Genomic DNA, 18515 nt, shown 5'->3' with positions numbered 1-18515 from the left:
CACACAGAAAGTCTTGAAAAAAAATTACAAGATGGTACAAATCGTTTAGCAATAAAAAAAAAATTAACTCCTTTGCGGCGGTATGGCGGCCATTTGGAACCATCCGAAAAGTATGGCATGGTGATGTCCATGAATGGCTGCTCGACGATGATCACTTGTGCAAAAATTAGCTTGGCACAAATAATGATTGAATTGTTTTTTTTTAATTAATGTGTTCGCCTCAGTATGGCGGGCTGTAAGTCACACCGGAGAAGTATGGCATTACGCTACCGTCTACTTCTTTTTTATGGACTATCGAATAATACGAGGATTTTTGTGGAACAAATCGTTCGACACTCGTATTTTATCCGACACGTTCGACTAACGCCCACGCGATTGGGCCGCCGGTACCAGCGCTATGACCATCATTTTTATTTCGTTCTTTACGTACTTAGACCCCTGACGAACCGCCATACTGGTACAAATGACCCAGTAAAATGTGTCACTATCTCCCGGTCTATTGGCATTCGCACAATGAAATATTCGATACATACAGATATTTACCAATGGTTAAAATTTCGACTTCCTGGTAAATTCTATTGAATGTATTTCCTTTCTGGTAAATTCAATGAAGCAACCACGTTAACCTTATTACGAATACTTACGTATGTACCTAATAATTACAGTTTTATAAACTACATAATCTCAAGACAGTATATCAGAATATTTTATCAGAATAAATGAATTGAGAAATTTTACTCGTATTAGTAGGTATTGCATTATTCAATGAACATAGTAAAGGCAACAATTGTGTTTCCTTAGGCGTTGTTAATAGATGTAAATCGGAAATGACCGAGCTCATGAACAAAATGTGGAAGTTAAAGAAATGTTGATTCGTGCGAATCACAATCGCTTTTTTATTTAAGTTTAATATTTCTTTCATGATTTATACAGTCAGTTAAATCCTGGATTCAAAATTAATGTAAGCATGTCACGAATAGTATAGATGTAGACAGGGGATGGGTTCATCTCATTAAAAATTTGAAATAGACAACTAAAAGTAGTGTTTACTAAGTAAGAATCGTAATCGGTCTAGTCTTTATTGTCCCTCATAAAATATTTAATACAACAGAAGCGAGGCGGTACAACAACTTTCTCATTTATGTCTCTGTTTCTCCACATATGTATCTTATCACATCACAAATAGCGTAAATCTTTAATTGTTTCCATTCAAAATTGTCTCCTTTCATCAGTGGGTGATTATGGCGGTTGTTGCACGCGATTAAGGTATATATTAGCATAGGTGGCGAGAGAAACTGGAAGGTAAGCTAAGTGGAGCGAGACAATCAGGGTGCGTCCGCGGCTTGATGAAACAATTTGCTTGTGAGCAGTATTGTGAGCGACGACTGACAAGGCGAGACAGTTGTTTTTTTTTTGCTTTCCTTTACAGAAGGGTCCTTATTCCTGAAATTCCTATAGAAGTTCTGATAGAAACGTCCTTATTGCAGATGAAGCATAAGGACCCTTTTCTATGGAAAGCCACAAATAGTGACTATTTATGGTATTACTGGATTTAAAATTCGTTGTGTCGTTCATACTGCCGTGTGGAGGGGAGTGCCTTATAAATCGTCCTGATTTACAAGGGGGGTGCCCTCAGCGGGTGCCCGAGCCTCTCGACTGCCCAATGGTCCCCTACCTTACTTAGTTAGCTCGAACTATTACGGTATTCCTCTTTTACAGTCAATATTCTTGCAAGAGTTGGCCATCGTGTTTAAATCTATAAAGTAATAATTGATAAGTAAGAATGCACTGCAGGCATTCTTACTCTTCAATTATTAGATTTTTCTCAAACATGCAATGATATATTGATGGTATGTTCCTTATAATAGGCTCCGAAGTATGACGTTTCAGGTGCGGCTAGGACAAAAGGTCGTTAATGGAATTTCATACACATCTTGCAGGCCTAGGCCGGCAAAGTCCTCTTTTTTAATTTTCATTTCACAGATATTTGTGACACAGCATCGTGGCATTCATCCATTAAAAAAAACTAGAGGCAGTATTTGCTTTATGGTTCGTAATGACACTCTGCCACTACGCCTATAAAAAAAAAAAAAAAAATGTTTGCTATAATTTGCAGTTTTATTTGTATAAAATCAACATGAACTTAATAAATAATACATTTTATAATTTTATAATTTTAAATTATAAATTTAACTACACAAATAAAAACATTTAAAATATTTCATCTAAACGTTATAGCGGTAAAAAGGTCTACTCAAACACGCGTAGTTATATTTTTTAAATTGTTATGGAGGTAAAGTTGAAAAATATTCATTCTGTTTTATTGGATTTATGGTGCGTTGTTGATTTTTTGACTTTAATATGAGTTCCGACGAAATAATGAAATTAATATTAATTGTAATCGTAGGTGTTGGAATTGGCAGCGTAAGCAGAATTGATTTTAATAACTTACTGCCTCTGCCGCCAAGTCAAAGACGAAGTATGTATATGGTTGCTTATGGCAATTTTATTATTTGAGGAACTAAGAAAAATGGCTTACAGTTTATTAGAAACAGTTTTGTGGCATATTTTAAATGAATGTAACTACAAATTCGTCAACACTGTGAAAATTATACTTATTTACTCCATGCATAAAGCAACGATGTATGTGAAACATGATATCAACATGAAAGACTATGTAAACTTATGTGACGAAAACGACAGTCAGACGGATACAAGGCGAAAAAATCAAAGATACATGAAAATATACGGGTAGTAAAAATACACGACTCGTGTAAAACATACGCGTGATAATGATATAGGTACGTGTTGGTTATATTTTGGGTGTAGTTTACTTTTAGTTTTTTGTATAAATAAAACTTGGGTTTCGTGGATTTTTTATTTTATTTATTTCATTGCATGTTTGAGAAAAGCACTATACATACCTCGGCGGGAAATGGGGTTGCCCGCGCTCAGACCTATCCGTCTGTCTATATGTCTTCGGCCGGCAACCCCTTTCGTCCCGGCGTCTGAGGGGCTACCGCGAAAACCGAAATTCGCAAATTGCGGGGATCTTACTCTTTTACTCCAATGAAGGCGTAATTAGAGTGACAGAGAAAAATGCCCGCAATTGACGATTTTCGGTATTGGCGGTAGCCCTACTGTAGTAATGTACTATTTTGGTACAGGATGTTTAATAATCAGTTATTTTAATACTGTACGCAGGAAAAAGGCGCGTTATCTTCGCCTGCTGTCGGTACACTACTTTAAGTACCTACCTTCCAAAATATTATTATTGATTGTGTGCAAACAAATTTCTATGAAGGGGGGTCACTTCTCTCTGCAGCTGACTGTACATACGCATGTAATCATGGCGTTTAGGCAGCGGAGGTTTTATATCTGTGTTTGCAACACTAAATTAAGCCCTTGTCTTTCCAACTTTACTTCTCAATCCGATATGTTTCAGTAGAAACTGCGTAATAATTCAAAAGACCACTCTCTGTTTTCCCTCGGCGATATGCCAGCCTCTTTATGAACGTAAATTGATTCACGGTCTGCCATTGGCAGAAATAGCTGCAGTTCCAAACGGAATGTATGCTGATTAGCGTTCTGCTGGCTTGCCTCCGTTTATCTTTATTTACGCTATGGTTTACGAGCTCCAATGCCATTTCATAAATTACAGACCGCTGTGAGGGAAATTTATGATTTAACTAGAATTCTGACCAAAAATTTGACTGATTGATCAATACGCAATCAACCAAATTTTTTTTTAAATATTTTTATGACAAGGTACCTTCTTTCTATCCATGTATGAGAGAGAGTAGTCGTGTTCGGATTTTTTCGGGCTGTTTCCTAATTTTCCTATTAAGTGTAAACTGTGTAAAAGTAACATAACTGGACTCTGTCTAGTTTTTGTTATTGCTGTTTTATGGACTGCTCTGCAATTTTATCTATTTTATTAGTCGATGTTTTTCATCAAAGTCAGTTTTTGTAATTTGTGGGATAAACGTATGTAATTGATTAAACGTAGGGCATGTTTGTTTCAGATGTGACGGTGACGTACCGGCGCGGGCTGCCCGTGATCACGGTCCCGCTGCCGTCGCGCCGCGAGCGATGCCGCTTCACGCTGCGGCCCGTCTCGCAGACCGTCGGCGACCTTCTAGAACAGGTGTGTAGCCCTTTGCTGATGTCAACACCTGTTTCTTGCAGACTCGGGAACAGAGACTGATGTGAAGAGCCCGTGGAGTCGATGTGTGTTTGAAATCGGTGACCTACTGCTTAATTGATTGCCGGACTGACTGACTGACGAAGGGAATTGTTTGTCGTTAGCGGCTTAATGGAAGCAAGTTTTGTGATTAGTTCTACGTCAGTCTGTTTCTTTCGTGTTGTTTGTGACAGGCCGTTGATTAGAAATCGATTTGTACCTAATTCTAATAGAGCGTTTTAGTGGGAAAAAGAGGAATAATCGAAGGCACACAAAATAATAGTAGCATGTTTTTATTATCCCAGGTCAAAGCAGAAGACCGCGGTGTGGAGCGAGCCACGGCGCTGGCGGCGGACGAGCGCGTGCGCATCGCGTCCAGCGATACCGTCGAGTCGCTGCTCGAAAACGACTTCCGGCTCATCATCAACGACACCGAATACTACGTCAAGAGCCCCTCTCAGGTCAGACATATGTAACATACCAGGTTAAAGCACACCGGTGTGGCGTGTGGATCCGCAGTATCTGCAGTCGCACAGGACCGGGAAAAGTGGCGCTGTCTTGTGTCGGAGGCCAAGTCTTATTTTGAGTCGTTGAGCCAACGGAGTAAGAAAGTAAGTAAGTAAAATACGCGTAAGCGTGCATTTAGCATTTTCTTTTGAGCTCGTCGAGAAAAGGAAAACCAAGTTAGTTCCGACTTACTTAAATATTTTTGATACGTTACGAGCCTACGAGTGTAAGTCACATACTCGTACAGTCATACCATACCATAACAAACACAAATTACCTCTACAGGTGATGCCGCTCAGTTAGGCAATTACACATACTTATTACTAAATAGGCCTCTTTACCTTACCTAACACTTACATATCTCAATCTAACAGACACATCTCTACATGCTAGACACTTACGTAAATAAAACCAAGTTCGAGTAAACTCAGATGTCAGACTAAGTTTCGCTCTGTTCCGCTTTAGTAAGATGCCACGATCAGACTGTTGTTATATTTACCTCTCATTCTAAACATAACTCCCATCAGTCCCAGCTACTCTGTAGGCTTAGTCACTTCCATTCAAGTCCAATTACATCAAAATGCATTCACGAATTGGCGTTCAATACTCGATTCGACATCCAAATTACCGACCAGTGTCAACCACAATGCATGGCCAAAATATGTGCAACCCCGATTTGCATGCAGTGTAGTACGTTTCGGAGGCATCAGTTAATTGGTTGGTTAATACGTTCCGATAGTTTGGGCTCCACTTAAGCATGACTGTTAGCTCGTCCACGTCGATGTTTATTGAACATGGGTGATGGTTTCCTTTCAGCAGTTCCGTTCTAGTGGTGATAGTTATACTCTCGACGCCGTTGCGCGTTTAATCGATTTGTATTATTTTTCATGTCACTCGTATAGCAGTCTTTAAGCGTGTCTGACCTTAGGTAAGTATCGCCCGTATTGTAAAGGGTATTTAACAACTTTGCCAAAAAAAAAAACAATAATTCGTAACCTTTGTTTTCGTCCAGTAAAAGTACGGCGAAGACTATGAACCAATGTATTTGCGCGATCGGGGTAAACACTGGTAATCCCATTAAGCGAAGTATTCTCGTTAGCATTCGGAATCACAACGAAAGAGCTGTCTAAGCAGTTTCTAACTTGCAGTGCAACCAGTGGTGTCAGTATTATAAGTAGAAATTAGTAATGTCATATATTTATCACTTATCACACTTGGGAAGTTCATTTTTTCGTTCAATTTTGAGTATGGCACGAAATTGCGTTTTTTGATCTAATGCTTAAACACGCATGTTTGACGAATTTGTTAAAATCTACTCGTAAATCTGTATTCGTGTGGTATTGTTACCATTACCAGCATACAGCATACCTATCCTGAAATGGACAGAAGAACAATCTACTAATTTCAGCGATTACCTAAATATATGTAAAACAAATACATGGACAAATAAATAGATAACTGCTTGTGTGCATTCCTGAAACTAATTATTTTATTGCAAAGATTTATAGAAAAGGAGTAGCCGTATATGCGGAATTGCGGATGAGGGTTCAACCAGAAAATCACCCTTAGCCCGTAACATTGGGTACTTATATTCAGAGGAGAGATATGAACCTAATTGCTGTACATGACCCTTATATCATTAATCATCATAAAAATTTAGCGTGTCGCAAAGTAGAAACTTTTTTTTTATTGATAGCTTTAGGTACTTTGTGTGCCGCTGCTTGACAAAGCGTCCCCTATTTTTCATCAGCATCACTCGTCATCGTCACACTTTTATAAATAAATGTTTCATAAATGACAAATTAAATAGTAGGCAGCTCGAAAGTTAATAGCTCAGAAGATTATAAGAAGCGAAGAAAATGTGAACTTAAAGATAATCCAATTTAAAAGTTAAAGTTATGACCAAACTTTGAACAAACTCTACGAGAGTCCTATGATATATTAGGTATGAAATGTTCAGCAGTGTAGAAAATTTATACTACGGTAATTTTAGATAACTTTCAGACTATTTACAGCCGTTTTGGCGTATATTTACTAAATTTAAGTTTCTAATAATAACATGTTGAAACTAAATTTTTCTTAAGTACCCATTCAAATTATGTTGCCATTTTGTGAGCGATATGATGGCGGGGGGACCTCCAGGAATTTCAACATATTATACCTGCAGTGTTATTTTAATAGAAATCAGTGTACCTCTCCATAAAATAAGCTATTTTACATTTAAAAAAAGGCCCACCCGCCAACAACATCAGATTCGAACTCTGACGTCAGGTTTTAAGCTTAGATACACTGATTTCTACTAGATATACACTAAAGTTCACATCGTTTAAATTCCTGGAGGTCTACCCACCATCCTGACGCTCACTGCCGTTTTACATGCAACTAACATGCAAAAATATTTTTGTCCAACTTCTTACTACAAGTATACCTGACAATTCCTCGAACTAACGAAAAAATAAAACTTAAAGCTATTGTAGGATATTTCCTGTTAATTTTTAGCTCTACGTATCCAATCTGGAGCTGAAATTTTATTAAGTCTTCCTTGTCGACGGTAATGAGTTTGGTCCAATGAGTTTGGCGGTATTAAAAAGCTTTTTCTCAAACATGCAATAAAAAATTGATGTTATGTTCCTTATAATAGGCTGCGAAGTATGACGTTTCAGGTGCGGCTAGGACAAAAGGTCGTTAATGGAATTTCATACACATCTTGCAGGCCGGCAAAGTCCTCTTTTTTAATTTTCATTTCACAGATATTTGTGACACAGCATCGTGGCATTCATCCATTAAAACAAACTAGAGGCAGTATTTGCTTTATGGTTCGTAATGACACTCTGCCACTACGCCTATAAAAAAAAAAACAAAAAATAATGTTTGCTATAATTTGCAGTTTTATTTGTATAAAATCAACATGAACTTAATAAATAATACATTCTATAATTTTATAATTTTAAATTATAAATTTAACTACACAAATAAAAACATTTAAAATATTTCATCTAAACGTTAGCGGTAAAAAGGTCTACTCAAACACGCGTAGTAACGTAGTTATATTTTTAAATTGTTATGGAGGTAAAGTTGAAAAATATTCATTCTGTTTTATTGGATTTATGGTGCGTTTGCGTTGTTGATTTTATGACTTTAATATGAGTTCCGACGAAATAATGAAATTAATATTAATTGTAATCGTAGGTGTTGGAATTGGCAGCGTAAGCAGAATTGATTTTAATAACTTGCTGCCTCTACCGCCAAGCCAAAGACGAAGTATGTATATGGTTGCTTATGGCAATTTTATTATTTGAGAAACTAAGAAAAATGGCTTACAGTTTATTAGAAACAGTTTTGTGGCATATTTTAAATGAATGTAACTACAAATTCGTCAACACTGTGGAAATTATACTTATTTACTCCATGCATAAAGCAACGATTTATGTGAAACATGATATCAACATGAAAGACTATGTAAACTTATGTGACGAAAACGACAGTCAGACGGATACAAGTCGAAAAAATCAAAGATACATGAAAATATACGGGTAGTAAAAATACACGACTCGTGTAAAACATACGCGTGATAATGATATAGGTACGTGTTGGTTATATTTTGGGTGTAGTTTACTTTTATTTTTTCTATAAATAAAACTTGGGTTTCGTGGATTTTTTATTTTATTTATTTCATTGCATGTTTGAGAAAAGCACTATACATACCTCGGCGGGAAATGGGGTTGCCCGCGCTCAGACCTACCGGCCTCGCTTCGCTCGGCCGTCTATATGTCTTCGGCCGGCAACCCCTTTCGTCCCGGCCTCTGTAGTAATGTACTATTAATAAATCTTCACAAACATTAATTGCAATTTCTTTCGCGTTATCTTGTTTTTATTTATCTCTTATCGATTTAAGAGTCAAGATTAATCCGATAAACACATAATTGCGTAGGCTGAATTATGCTATTAACATTTTCTTTATTTTGCATATCACATCATAACACATTGCCTGCAGATGAGCGCAGCATTGTAGACAAGGTATTCTATTTTCCTTATATTCCTTTGTCGGTGTCATGTCATAACTACAACGAGGATAATTAGTTCTATTAAGTTTCCAAAGGGGCATAGTACAATAAGTACACTGCGCACGTAAACGTGGGTTAACCACAAGCTTCAAATCGCAGTTCATTAGTGATATTCATTGTTAGTTGCAGAATATTCAGGTTCTCGGCAGAGCTATTCCTGTTACAACGTATTAATATGTGAATGATAAATTAGATACTTCACTTGTTGATTTAAGGTACGATAACAGATTATTGATTTAATTACCACCTACATTTTAGTCTAAAGAATCTATTTCTAAATGGTGATGATGTTCTAATACTTATGTGACATACAAATACATGCCACGGCCTCTTTTTCAAACCTAGGATATATTTCTAAGTTTCTAAGTTAAGGGTATTAACGCATAAGAATTTTAAAGAAATCAAACATCACATTACACAAAAAAGACAAACATATCCATCAAAATATAACAATTAATTTGTGGTTTCAATTACTAATGTGGCGAATTTCAAAACTTAAGGTACCTAACCAAAAGTGTGTGGTACCACAATACCCAACCTTTTTAATACATGTACACGAATTCAATTTTATTTTCATGTGTCCCATTAAATATTCAATCGTTTTGTGTTGTTTTATAGCACTCATGGCTGTAATTCCGTCGACATACATTGTTTTCATGTTTATTCACCCTCTGCCAATTTTATGCTGCGTAAAAAGATTTTTATTTGCACCCGTCTATTGAATATCAATTTAAAATCTGACCATAAATCACTACAAGCCCTGTCATAAATTCTAGGTTCCTAATATAAAGGCTCATCTAATATTAACATGGTTAGTCTTCAAGTTAGATTAGACTAGGAATTGGATTTGAAATTGCGCTCCGCATTGTTACAGAGACCTTTCATTGTTTATTCGACTTGACCCTTTTTGAACGTTTTCTTTGAATAGACAAGTTTCTCACCGACACCCAATCCTCTTTCAGTCATACACTTTGGGTAGTTTGGTATTTAAGTATTATTCTTATATTTTAAACTTTAAACTCAAAGAGTATTAAATCACTACGTTTTGTGTAACTATAAGTACTATTTTAGAAGTAAGTATTGTAGCTTTACTTAACATTAATCGTAGTTTGTTACTTTTAATAACGGCTCTGTTAATGATGTGGTGACTCTAATTGTTAAAAGTTGGCGTTTGATAATTCATATACCACAATATATGGCGTCGTAAAGCGCCATCATCCTCAGCTATCAATATTTTATCTTAGACTGCACACGTTACAGAGGTAAAATCAATGAATCTTTGATTCAAAGTAAAGCAGCAGATAATATGTTTAGAAAAGCATATTATCTGCTGCTTTTGAAAATTGAAAATTAAAATTTTGAAAATGATAGTCTTTGAACTTCGATTGATTCACAATGTAAACGAAGGTTAGACGACGTCAATTGACAACATACGCTGTTCATTTCATTATTAAAGGCTTGTCGCCTGTACGTGGAAATTGACAATAACGCGATTACGTGCGAATTGAAGAAGTATTCATCAGCTAAGGCGTCGGTATGCAAATACATGTAAATTGAGTAAAGTACGCCTTTTATGTTAATGTAAGTACTACGTTGACAAAGCTGCGTAGAAAGATTGAGGAGTAAACGCGACATGTCGTGAAACTCATGAGAAAGATTGAGAAGTAAACGCGACATGTCGTGAAACTCATGAATTTTACTGTTACCGACTCTTTGTGTGAGCAATCAAAGAAAACTGTCCGATGTAAAGCACATCTATAGGAGAAATGACAGTCAATATTGAATGGTTCTTAACGCGAGTATGTACCTCTTAATTATGGCCTAAGAGTATAAATATTCTAATGATTACATTTAAAATTATAACGACCTAATGTTTTTAAGAGCAATTTGGCTCGTCTTATTTTACAGTTTGAAGCCCGGTATCCATTTTAAGCCACTCAACGGAAGCTTAATGTCGCGTCAGTCGCCAATTAAGCGGGTATCAAATATGCACGGCGCCACAACACCGCCTTAAAAAATGGATGGCTGGTTTCACACGGCCACCGCGCGAGTTCACTGGAAATTTAATCAAATTTTATACTTGGGCTCACGAAATGACAGCTCTTTGGTCCGCCTTATAACCAGGAATGCCTTTATTTATAATCTGTCGGTTCAGGCTTACTGGCGGATGGCGTGGGTAGTAATATTCTCTTTCTGCGGCCCTGATTTTCATCTTGAAAATAAAAATACTTTTACGAATGGAAAATTTAGTAAAATTTTATAGAAGTTCTCCCAAAGTAACTGTACTCTTTATATTTGAAAGCCTTTATTCATAATCGGTCTATTAGGGCTTTACCTGCATAATTTCGCTGGGCCCAATTTTCAGGCAGAAAATGTAGAAAGCCGTCTACTATATTCATATATCTGTAGTATACCTACTATTGATATACGGGACGGGACATCTTATTTTCTTTCTTACCTAAAAATTAAAATACATACCAAGTTATGTCTCCCTAATTACTAACTAGGCTGTGCCTTTAATTATTGCTCGGAGCAGTCATGAGCCGAGCGCGTCCGAACAATTAACGAACGTTGATCAGAAGTTTATACGTCATTACGAACGTAGGTTGTTTTGATGTCAATTTAGACCTCTTCGATGTTAATATAAAGTTGTTTAACAGCAGCCGGGGATGAGTGCACCGCCAGTCTGCTTGCGAACGAACTTTGCATATTCAAATAACTTTATAATGTTTGCGCAAACATACCCCATAGTGTACACTACTTCGGGCTTAACCCGTATTTTGTAGTTTCGTCAATTTCGTATTAAGCTTTTCAATCTAAAGCCGATATATGTGCAGTCACACAGAATTTTCCGACCCTTTACGTACCTTGTCACAGTGATATCATACTATTGTCATTTAAATTATGTACTACATATATAAGCATAAGTATTCCGGATAATGAACCAGTCACTAAGCGTGTCGATTAATTTTTTACAAGATTTTAAAGCGATCGGAAGAAATTGAAAACTCACATGCATGTATCTTACCTGTATTACTTAGCTAATATTGCTTTTAATTTCATATGTTATAAACTGACAGATAATTGTTTAGCGCACCAAAATTATACAGAACCTATAATTAAAAGAGAAAAACATAATTTTAGTTGAGATCCTTATCTCAACTGAAATTATAATTTTATTTTAACGTTCAGTCAAGTGTAAAAATATGGGTGCACAAATCATCGCAGAAATATGTCCCATAGCTCTTATGTCAGCGAATTAGGAACTATGGGACATATTTTTGAGTAAGTTGTCTACACCCATATTTTTACACTTGACTGTTCTTGAGCAGGTATTGCAATTCAGAATTTTGTTTAAAATACATGAGATGTGGTTAGGGCGCGATGCTAAGTTATTCAAGTAGATAATACACGATAAAACAAAATCTTTCACAACAGAATATCATGGCTCCGGACGTGGAACACATCCCAACGAGTTTTAGTAATATCCGTATAATATGTACACACCCGTACATTATACCTACTAGGACTTTATTGGAAACCTTTTGCTTACATAATCCATCAATCCATCATATAATATGAAAGGCGTTTTTAAACCAGTGTAATGTGGGAAAATCCGAACCTAATTATGTAAAGTATAAGGAAACTGTCTTAGAAACAGTTCTCTTTTTTGTAAGAATAATTTTGGTTTGGTCATTGGTCATGTACTTACTTAGTGGTCAAAATATTGATTAAGTGTAAGTTGTTTCTAAAATATTTAGAAATTACCATTTTGTATCCGCATTAGGGTGGGTCATTTTTACTTTTTTTTAATTTAATAGGGGGCACAATTAAAAAAAGGTGCCATTTGGTAATTAATTATTGCACGTATTTTTATTTTATTTTTAGCTTTAATTTTACTGCCTCCGGATTGTAGTCAAAGTTTTTGTTAAATGTATGGACATTATGAAAAAAAATGTTTCTTTTTGAGTATTTTTTTATTTGTTTATTGGCTCTGAACCTTTACCATGCTATTTCGAGCTAATAATGGTATAACTTTTTAGCTAAAGTTTGAATAAACAGACGATACATAAATATACTCCGCAGACCATACAAAATATAATAATATTTATACGAAAACTTTGAAATGGATCCGGAGGCAGAAAATGAATTCCGATTACAGAATAATTTGAAATACTGTATATTGGCATTATTACGCAACTTTTTGTAACTGTGCCCAAAGGATAACTAATACTTTTTTTTTCTCCATACACGAGTGACCCACCCTAATCCGCATCTCCCAGTTTCGTTCACAGATCATTTTATTGCATTGAAAGAAAAGTTTAGCGTTTACTGAAAAGTTTTGAAAAATCACCTACTTATTTATTAAGATCAAAATTTAACTCTAAATCGTTTTTTTTCCTTTTTTTCCATTATGTAAGTATACTTAATGTGCATGATATCTCGATGAGCAAATAACCCCTCCAGGGTAAAAATGGACTGTTTCACGGTAGGTACCTTCATTTTAGTATCTGACCACATTCCAGCTCAAAAATATTTTCACTTGCCGGTGAATCTGATATTTTATTACCTCTATAAATCATAAGTAAACGAGAAAATGCCACAGTTATCTGACCCGTGCTCTGCAAAAACAGAATTACTCGACAAAATGTATTTTTAAATTTCCGCTTGGCGAGATTCTACTTAATTTAATAACAAGTTACAAAGTATATTCCGCGACCGCTCGCCAATTTGGGCAATTGGGCCATCAATCTAAGTCTTATTAGGATCATTAGCTTATGGTCGAACTTTTTGGTATTGAGACGAAAGATTTCTTAAGGTTAATGGGAGTGAATCTTTTATGGGAGTTTTGCAGTCTGCGAGAATTGAGGTAATCCACTTGGCGCATTTACATAATTGGGTCGCGAGTTTGCTCAATCGACGGGCCCGGAGCCATTCTCGCTTTGAGGCTGTGGAGTTAGTCTCTGTCAACTGCTAGTTCATTAATTATTGTCGTTCTTTAATATTTCCCACTCTGACAATATATGACACTTTCTCCATAAATTTCCAACCATTTTCAGTGTCGTTGAAGGCGCAGTGCGGCGTAATGTCTAAGATACCACAGCGGCACGCATTAAACGCAAGAGCTCATCGCATATGTGTGTGGTAATATAGGCTACTACAGCTTTAAATTGACCATCCCTATTTTCTTTTATCTCGTTTGCATCTTCAGCTACTGCGGCGCCCAGACCCGGCGTACCGGACCAAAGTTGACTGTGTTAATAAAATAAATAATCTATTTCAGGAGCGTCTGAGCACGGAGGAGATAACGCGACTGAGCGACGTGCGGAATCTGGTCAATCAGCTGTACGAGACGCTCAACGTACGCGAGCATCAGATTCGTAAGGAGAGAGAAATCCGTTCGCAGCTCGAGAATCTTACTACGGAAATACTGCCGCTCGAGGAGGTGACACCATACACATGTCTTATTTTATGTCAGAATAGTTATTTTCATTCTTCATACAAAGAAACATTCCGGGATTTGTACAAGTATAAGCCTTGTTCAGTTGTTTGCGAGAAAAGCTCCTAACCCTTTGGCTTGTAAATGTTTATACCTATTTAAGATACCAATTTTAAATTATTACAGAAGGGACAAAGTCTAAAAGGTGGAGACTTGGTTGATAACACATTCATTTACTCGTTACAGAAAAAGCTAAGTTTAGAAGTGGAAACCGGCCGGCGCACCTCCGCGCTGACGTGGGTCGGCCTCGGCCTCATGGGCGTCCAGTTCGGGGTGCTCGCGCGGCTGACCTGGTGGGAGTACTCCTGGGACATCATGGAGCCCGTCACGTACTTCGTCACTTACGGGACGGCGATGGCCGCCTATGCTTACTTCGTGCTTACGAAACAGGTACGTTATTGTAAAAGTAAGAGACTTAGGGTCGGTTGCACCAAACCGGTATGTCACCGTTACAGCGTTCGCTAAATTTTGTTGTGTGGAAAGTTTCATAGATCTCTGCTGCGGGACGTTGATCGGTCTGTCAACTGTGGTCGGTGCAACTGGCCCTTAGTTCATTAACTGTAAGTTTATTAACGTTACGTGTGCTACTATCAAAAATTTGCTGTCTGGTCTATGTTAAAACGACCACATTAATATTAACATGCTTAAGTTGAATATAGGGATGCGCTGATCAGTGCGCAAAAGTTACAGTGCAGTCGATGAACTTCAAGCAACTGTTAGCCCATACGATTTCTTGATATTTTGACAGCCTCATTCTTATGTTAATTATCTTAAGATAAGATGCAATCTCTTCTTGCAGTATTAAAAAAAAAAAATAGAAGCCTTAATCAATCACCAACATTTCAATTTCATGAACGACAACGGCCCTGGAAAGATAATTTTCATTTCCAAGTTTAAATTAGATTCCTACATTATCTCCAAGTTTCAGAAGATTTTCAATGTATCTCTTCGTAATGTTATCTTTGAAGCTCACGCGCTTAGCGGCTTGTAACTTTTATGTCAGGTGAGGGTCCAATAAGGCGAAATTTAATTATTTTCCCACATTTGTTCTCAATTTCATTTGAACACGCGTTTAAGTTGTTTGTTGGCCTGCTTTGCTTAAAACTTTGTTATTTGGTCTATATTTTTGATTTCAGGAATACATATTGCCCGATGTGAAAGATAGGCAACACCTGCTGACGTTGCACAAAAAGGCGAAAAAGGTCGGACTGGATATCAACCAGTACAATCATCTGAAAGATGAGGTGAGCAACCTTGTAACCTTTCACAAAGCGAGGATAAATTACATACATACATTTCAACCTAAAAAGCCGATATATTAAATTGCTTCGTTTTTCCATCTTAACATCAAGGTTTAGCCAACAGAGAATGCGTAAGCAAGCAAAATCTTGTTGTTATTACGTATAACCTCGTTCCAGGATTAAAAAAATAAGCACGAGTTTATCCAAATTATTAATTCTTGTTATATAGAGTCAGTTCAAGCTATCTGTCGTCATACCCATATGAAACTATGACCTTAGACGGACTCTGCTTGTTTTTTTTTTCGAATAGCGTTCCGCTGTATGTAAACGGTCGATGTTTCCGCCTTACAGATAGACAAACTGCAGAAAGACCTGGCGCGGCTGCACGACCCGCTGCACATCCACATCACGCCGAGGCACGCCTCCTCGGGCTCCGAGAAGCGCTCGCCCCTCACCAAGATCAAGGACATGATCGAGGAGACCGGCAAGAAGATGAAGATCACGTAATATTTGCTGACCGTCACGCGTCGCTAGATCACGCGTACGTAATACTTTCATTGTAGGAGTAAAGCCAAGGTTCATTGATTGTTTAAGATGTGTCAAGACAAAGTGCTTCAGATTTGACAGGTAATTTACTTAGCGCTGTACAGCTGCGTACAGTAACTCTGGCTGTCAAAAGTTGACAACGCAGTTACCACATAACATGGCGCCGTATAGCGCTGTCCAGTTAGACTATCAAACTCGGGGGCGCGTTTTTTTCTTACACCTCTTCTACAATCAATAAATCTTTGCAACAAAGTATAACGATAAAGTACACGTTGGATTAGATTTTTGCTTTTTGATAACTCGAAATAATCGACAGTGACCATTCTATTATTTGCAAAGGCCTTAATGCCTTTATACTGGCTATCGTCAATGCGATCTTTACTAATTGAAGTCTTTGTGTGAAGTTAACATATTCACACTGTGAATACCTACATTGAACTTTAGAACAATGTAACGACTCAATACGAATGTAATGCCGGAACGGGCGTAACCGTCAAACTATATGTAGAAAAAATGGCGTAATTTATAGAAAAAAAACTAGGAGAATTTTATGTTGGATAAGTTTCACATGCTCAGAAATTGTTTCCTATTAAACGTTTAGTTACATTATTTAAAAATTAACTAACTTTAGAAAATCAGAATCTATACTCCATTATTATTATCGAATATAAGTGAAATCTCTCAATCTCAATCATTCATTTAAGCAGAAAATACTGCAAATAAATCTTTATCTTAATATCACAAAGTATCCCCTTTACAATACGTACTTTTAATCAGTGCCAATAGTTTTAAATTATCGTGTCCTTGATTCAACTCAATAATACTAACGTAGCTAGTGAAGTTATCAAATTCTAGTCGTTATTAAATAATAATCTGAGTACACATATTTGTTGGTACTTAAAATGTAGGACCCTTGCCATACGGAACCATTTTATTTACGATTAATTCCCACGACTTACGAAAACTGTCGACCCTTTATGGTCCAAGTTCTACGTCATATGAAAAATAAAATTTATAAATAAAGAAAAGGTACCACCTTGACGTTTAAAACAAATATTGTTACTGTACCTAAGAATCGATGCTTGTAATATTCGCGCAAATTTAGTTTGTACATGTTATGCTTGATTTTATAAAAAGGAGCTTTTTAGTGTAATTTATTACTATTGAATAATTAAATTTAAAAAAAATTAGTTCATATAAAATGTGTAATTAAAAGTTTTATAAAAAATATGTTGTGTTTGGTGCGTCTAACATGCTTAGGTCTACTAACATTTCTGTAGTCTGTACACGCTGGTGTTTATACCTACTCGTCCTAAAGCCGATTTCATTCAAAAAATGCAAGCAAAGCAAAAGCACATGCAAGCAAAGGTCTTGCAAGGATTAATAGTTAATGTGGATTTTCAACCGACGTTTTTATAGGTATTTGCCGTGACGGGGATACCTAATATTTACAAGTCCACCACTTTGAGGCTGTTGGTCAGAAATTATTATGGTGAACTACGGAGTGCCGGAAAACTTATAGCTGTGTGTGACTGATTTATTATATGTTATATTCTATGATCTATGTAAACTGGTAGACCTGTATTTTTTCGGATTAAATGTGTCTTTAAAGCCAGTTTTATAAAATAAAACACGCCGTAGGTTAAATAATGGCTGTGAAGTAAATGTAAAAAATACATTTTTCAGTCCATGTTATTGTCCGTGTTTCGTAGCGGACTTATAGTCATTAGTGAAGGTCAAGTCGCAAGTTATCTTTCAAAATTGAATTTCATAATGTAATAGACTAATAGGTAAAAATTTAACGTTTTATTTGTAATTATAGAGTCACAGGAAGACATTAGAATGCCCTCTATATACTTACGTTTAATTTGGTGATACACAAGCTTAATTATACTTTTTGCTCTTGAATCATAAGGCTTCATTATTGGTAAATAATGTACCCAGGACCATTACGAACGATTGATATAGCTAGTTAGCTACTACGCACAAATCGTGTAATGTAATGAAACTATTTCCATAAGTAGTATCCATTTTAGCAATTTTGTACAGACTTAGACAGATGCTAAGGCGTCCTCAAATTATCTTATCACGTAAGGTATCGTTCGGAAGCACGCCCACACTGACTAATATTTCCCCATAAGTAAAACAACCGTAGGTATGCATTTTAAAAATAGTTCGAAGTTGCATTAAAGGTGCTCGAATTACTTCTCCACTTCACATACCGTTGTTATGCTCATGGTGGCACCGTGTTCTCACGGGAGACTCGCTCCTGAGTCTGCAGCGATGAGGGCCTAAACCCCTTCATGTAATATACTGTACTCGTATTTAAACTAGATGTAAGCACGCACATAAACGTTCTTCGCTCAATCTAGTTAGCTTTCTCTTGTGATTTGCGAATTTGCCTTTTACAATCTTTTTCTATCTAACCTAGGTATAGAATTTTATATAATAACGATTAAGATGGAGCAAAGCTT

At 36.5% G+C, this 18515-nt stretch overlaps 1 protein-coding gene across 1 annotated transcript in view; it reads left to right on the top strand.

Moving 5' to 3' along the window:
- Window positions 1–16122, top strand: part of LOC134793532 (calcium uniporter protein, mitochondrial) — a 133866-nt gene extending 117744 nt beyond the window's left edge. Inside the window, exons 3-8 of the mRNA XM_063765137.1 lie at window positions 4026–4147; window positions 4489–4644; window positions 14039–14200; window positions 14441–14644; window positions 15391–15498; window positions 15847–16122. Coding sequence (XP_063621207.1) covers window positions 4026–4147; window positions 4489–4644; window positions 14039–14200; window positions 14441–14644; window positions 15391–15498; window positions 15847–16002 — 908 coding nt within the window. The 3' untranslated portion in view covers window positions 16003–16122. The remainder of the gene's footprint in view (window positions 1–4025; window positions 4148–4488; window positions 4645–14038; window positions 14201–14440; window positions 14645–15390; window positions 15499–15846) is intronic.
- The last annotated feature ends 2393 nt before the right edge of the window (window positions 16123–18515 follow it).

The sequence above is a fragment of the Cydia splendana genome, chromosome 9 (assembly GCF_910591565.1).
Source record: "Cydia splendana chromosome 9, ilCydSple1.2, whole genome shotgun sequence".
In the NCBI taxonomy this organism is placed as follows: Eukaryota; Metazoa; Arthropoda; class Insecta; order Lepidoptera; family Tortricidae; genus Cydia; species Cydia splendana.
Note: the sequence above shows the minus strand (reverse complement) of the source record. Positions and strands in the feature narration are given on the sequence as shown.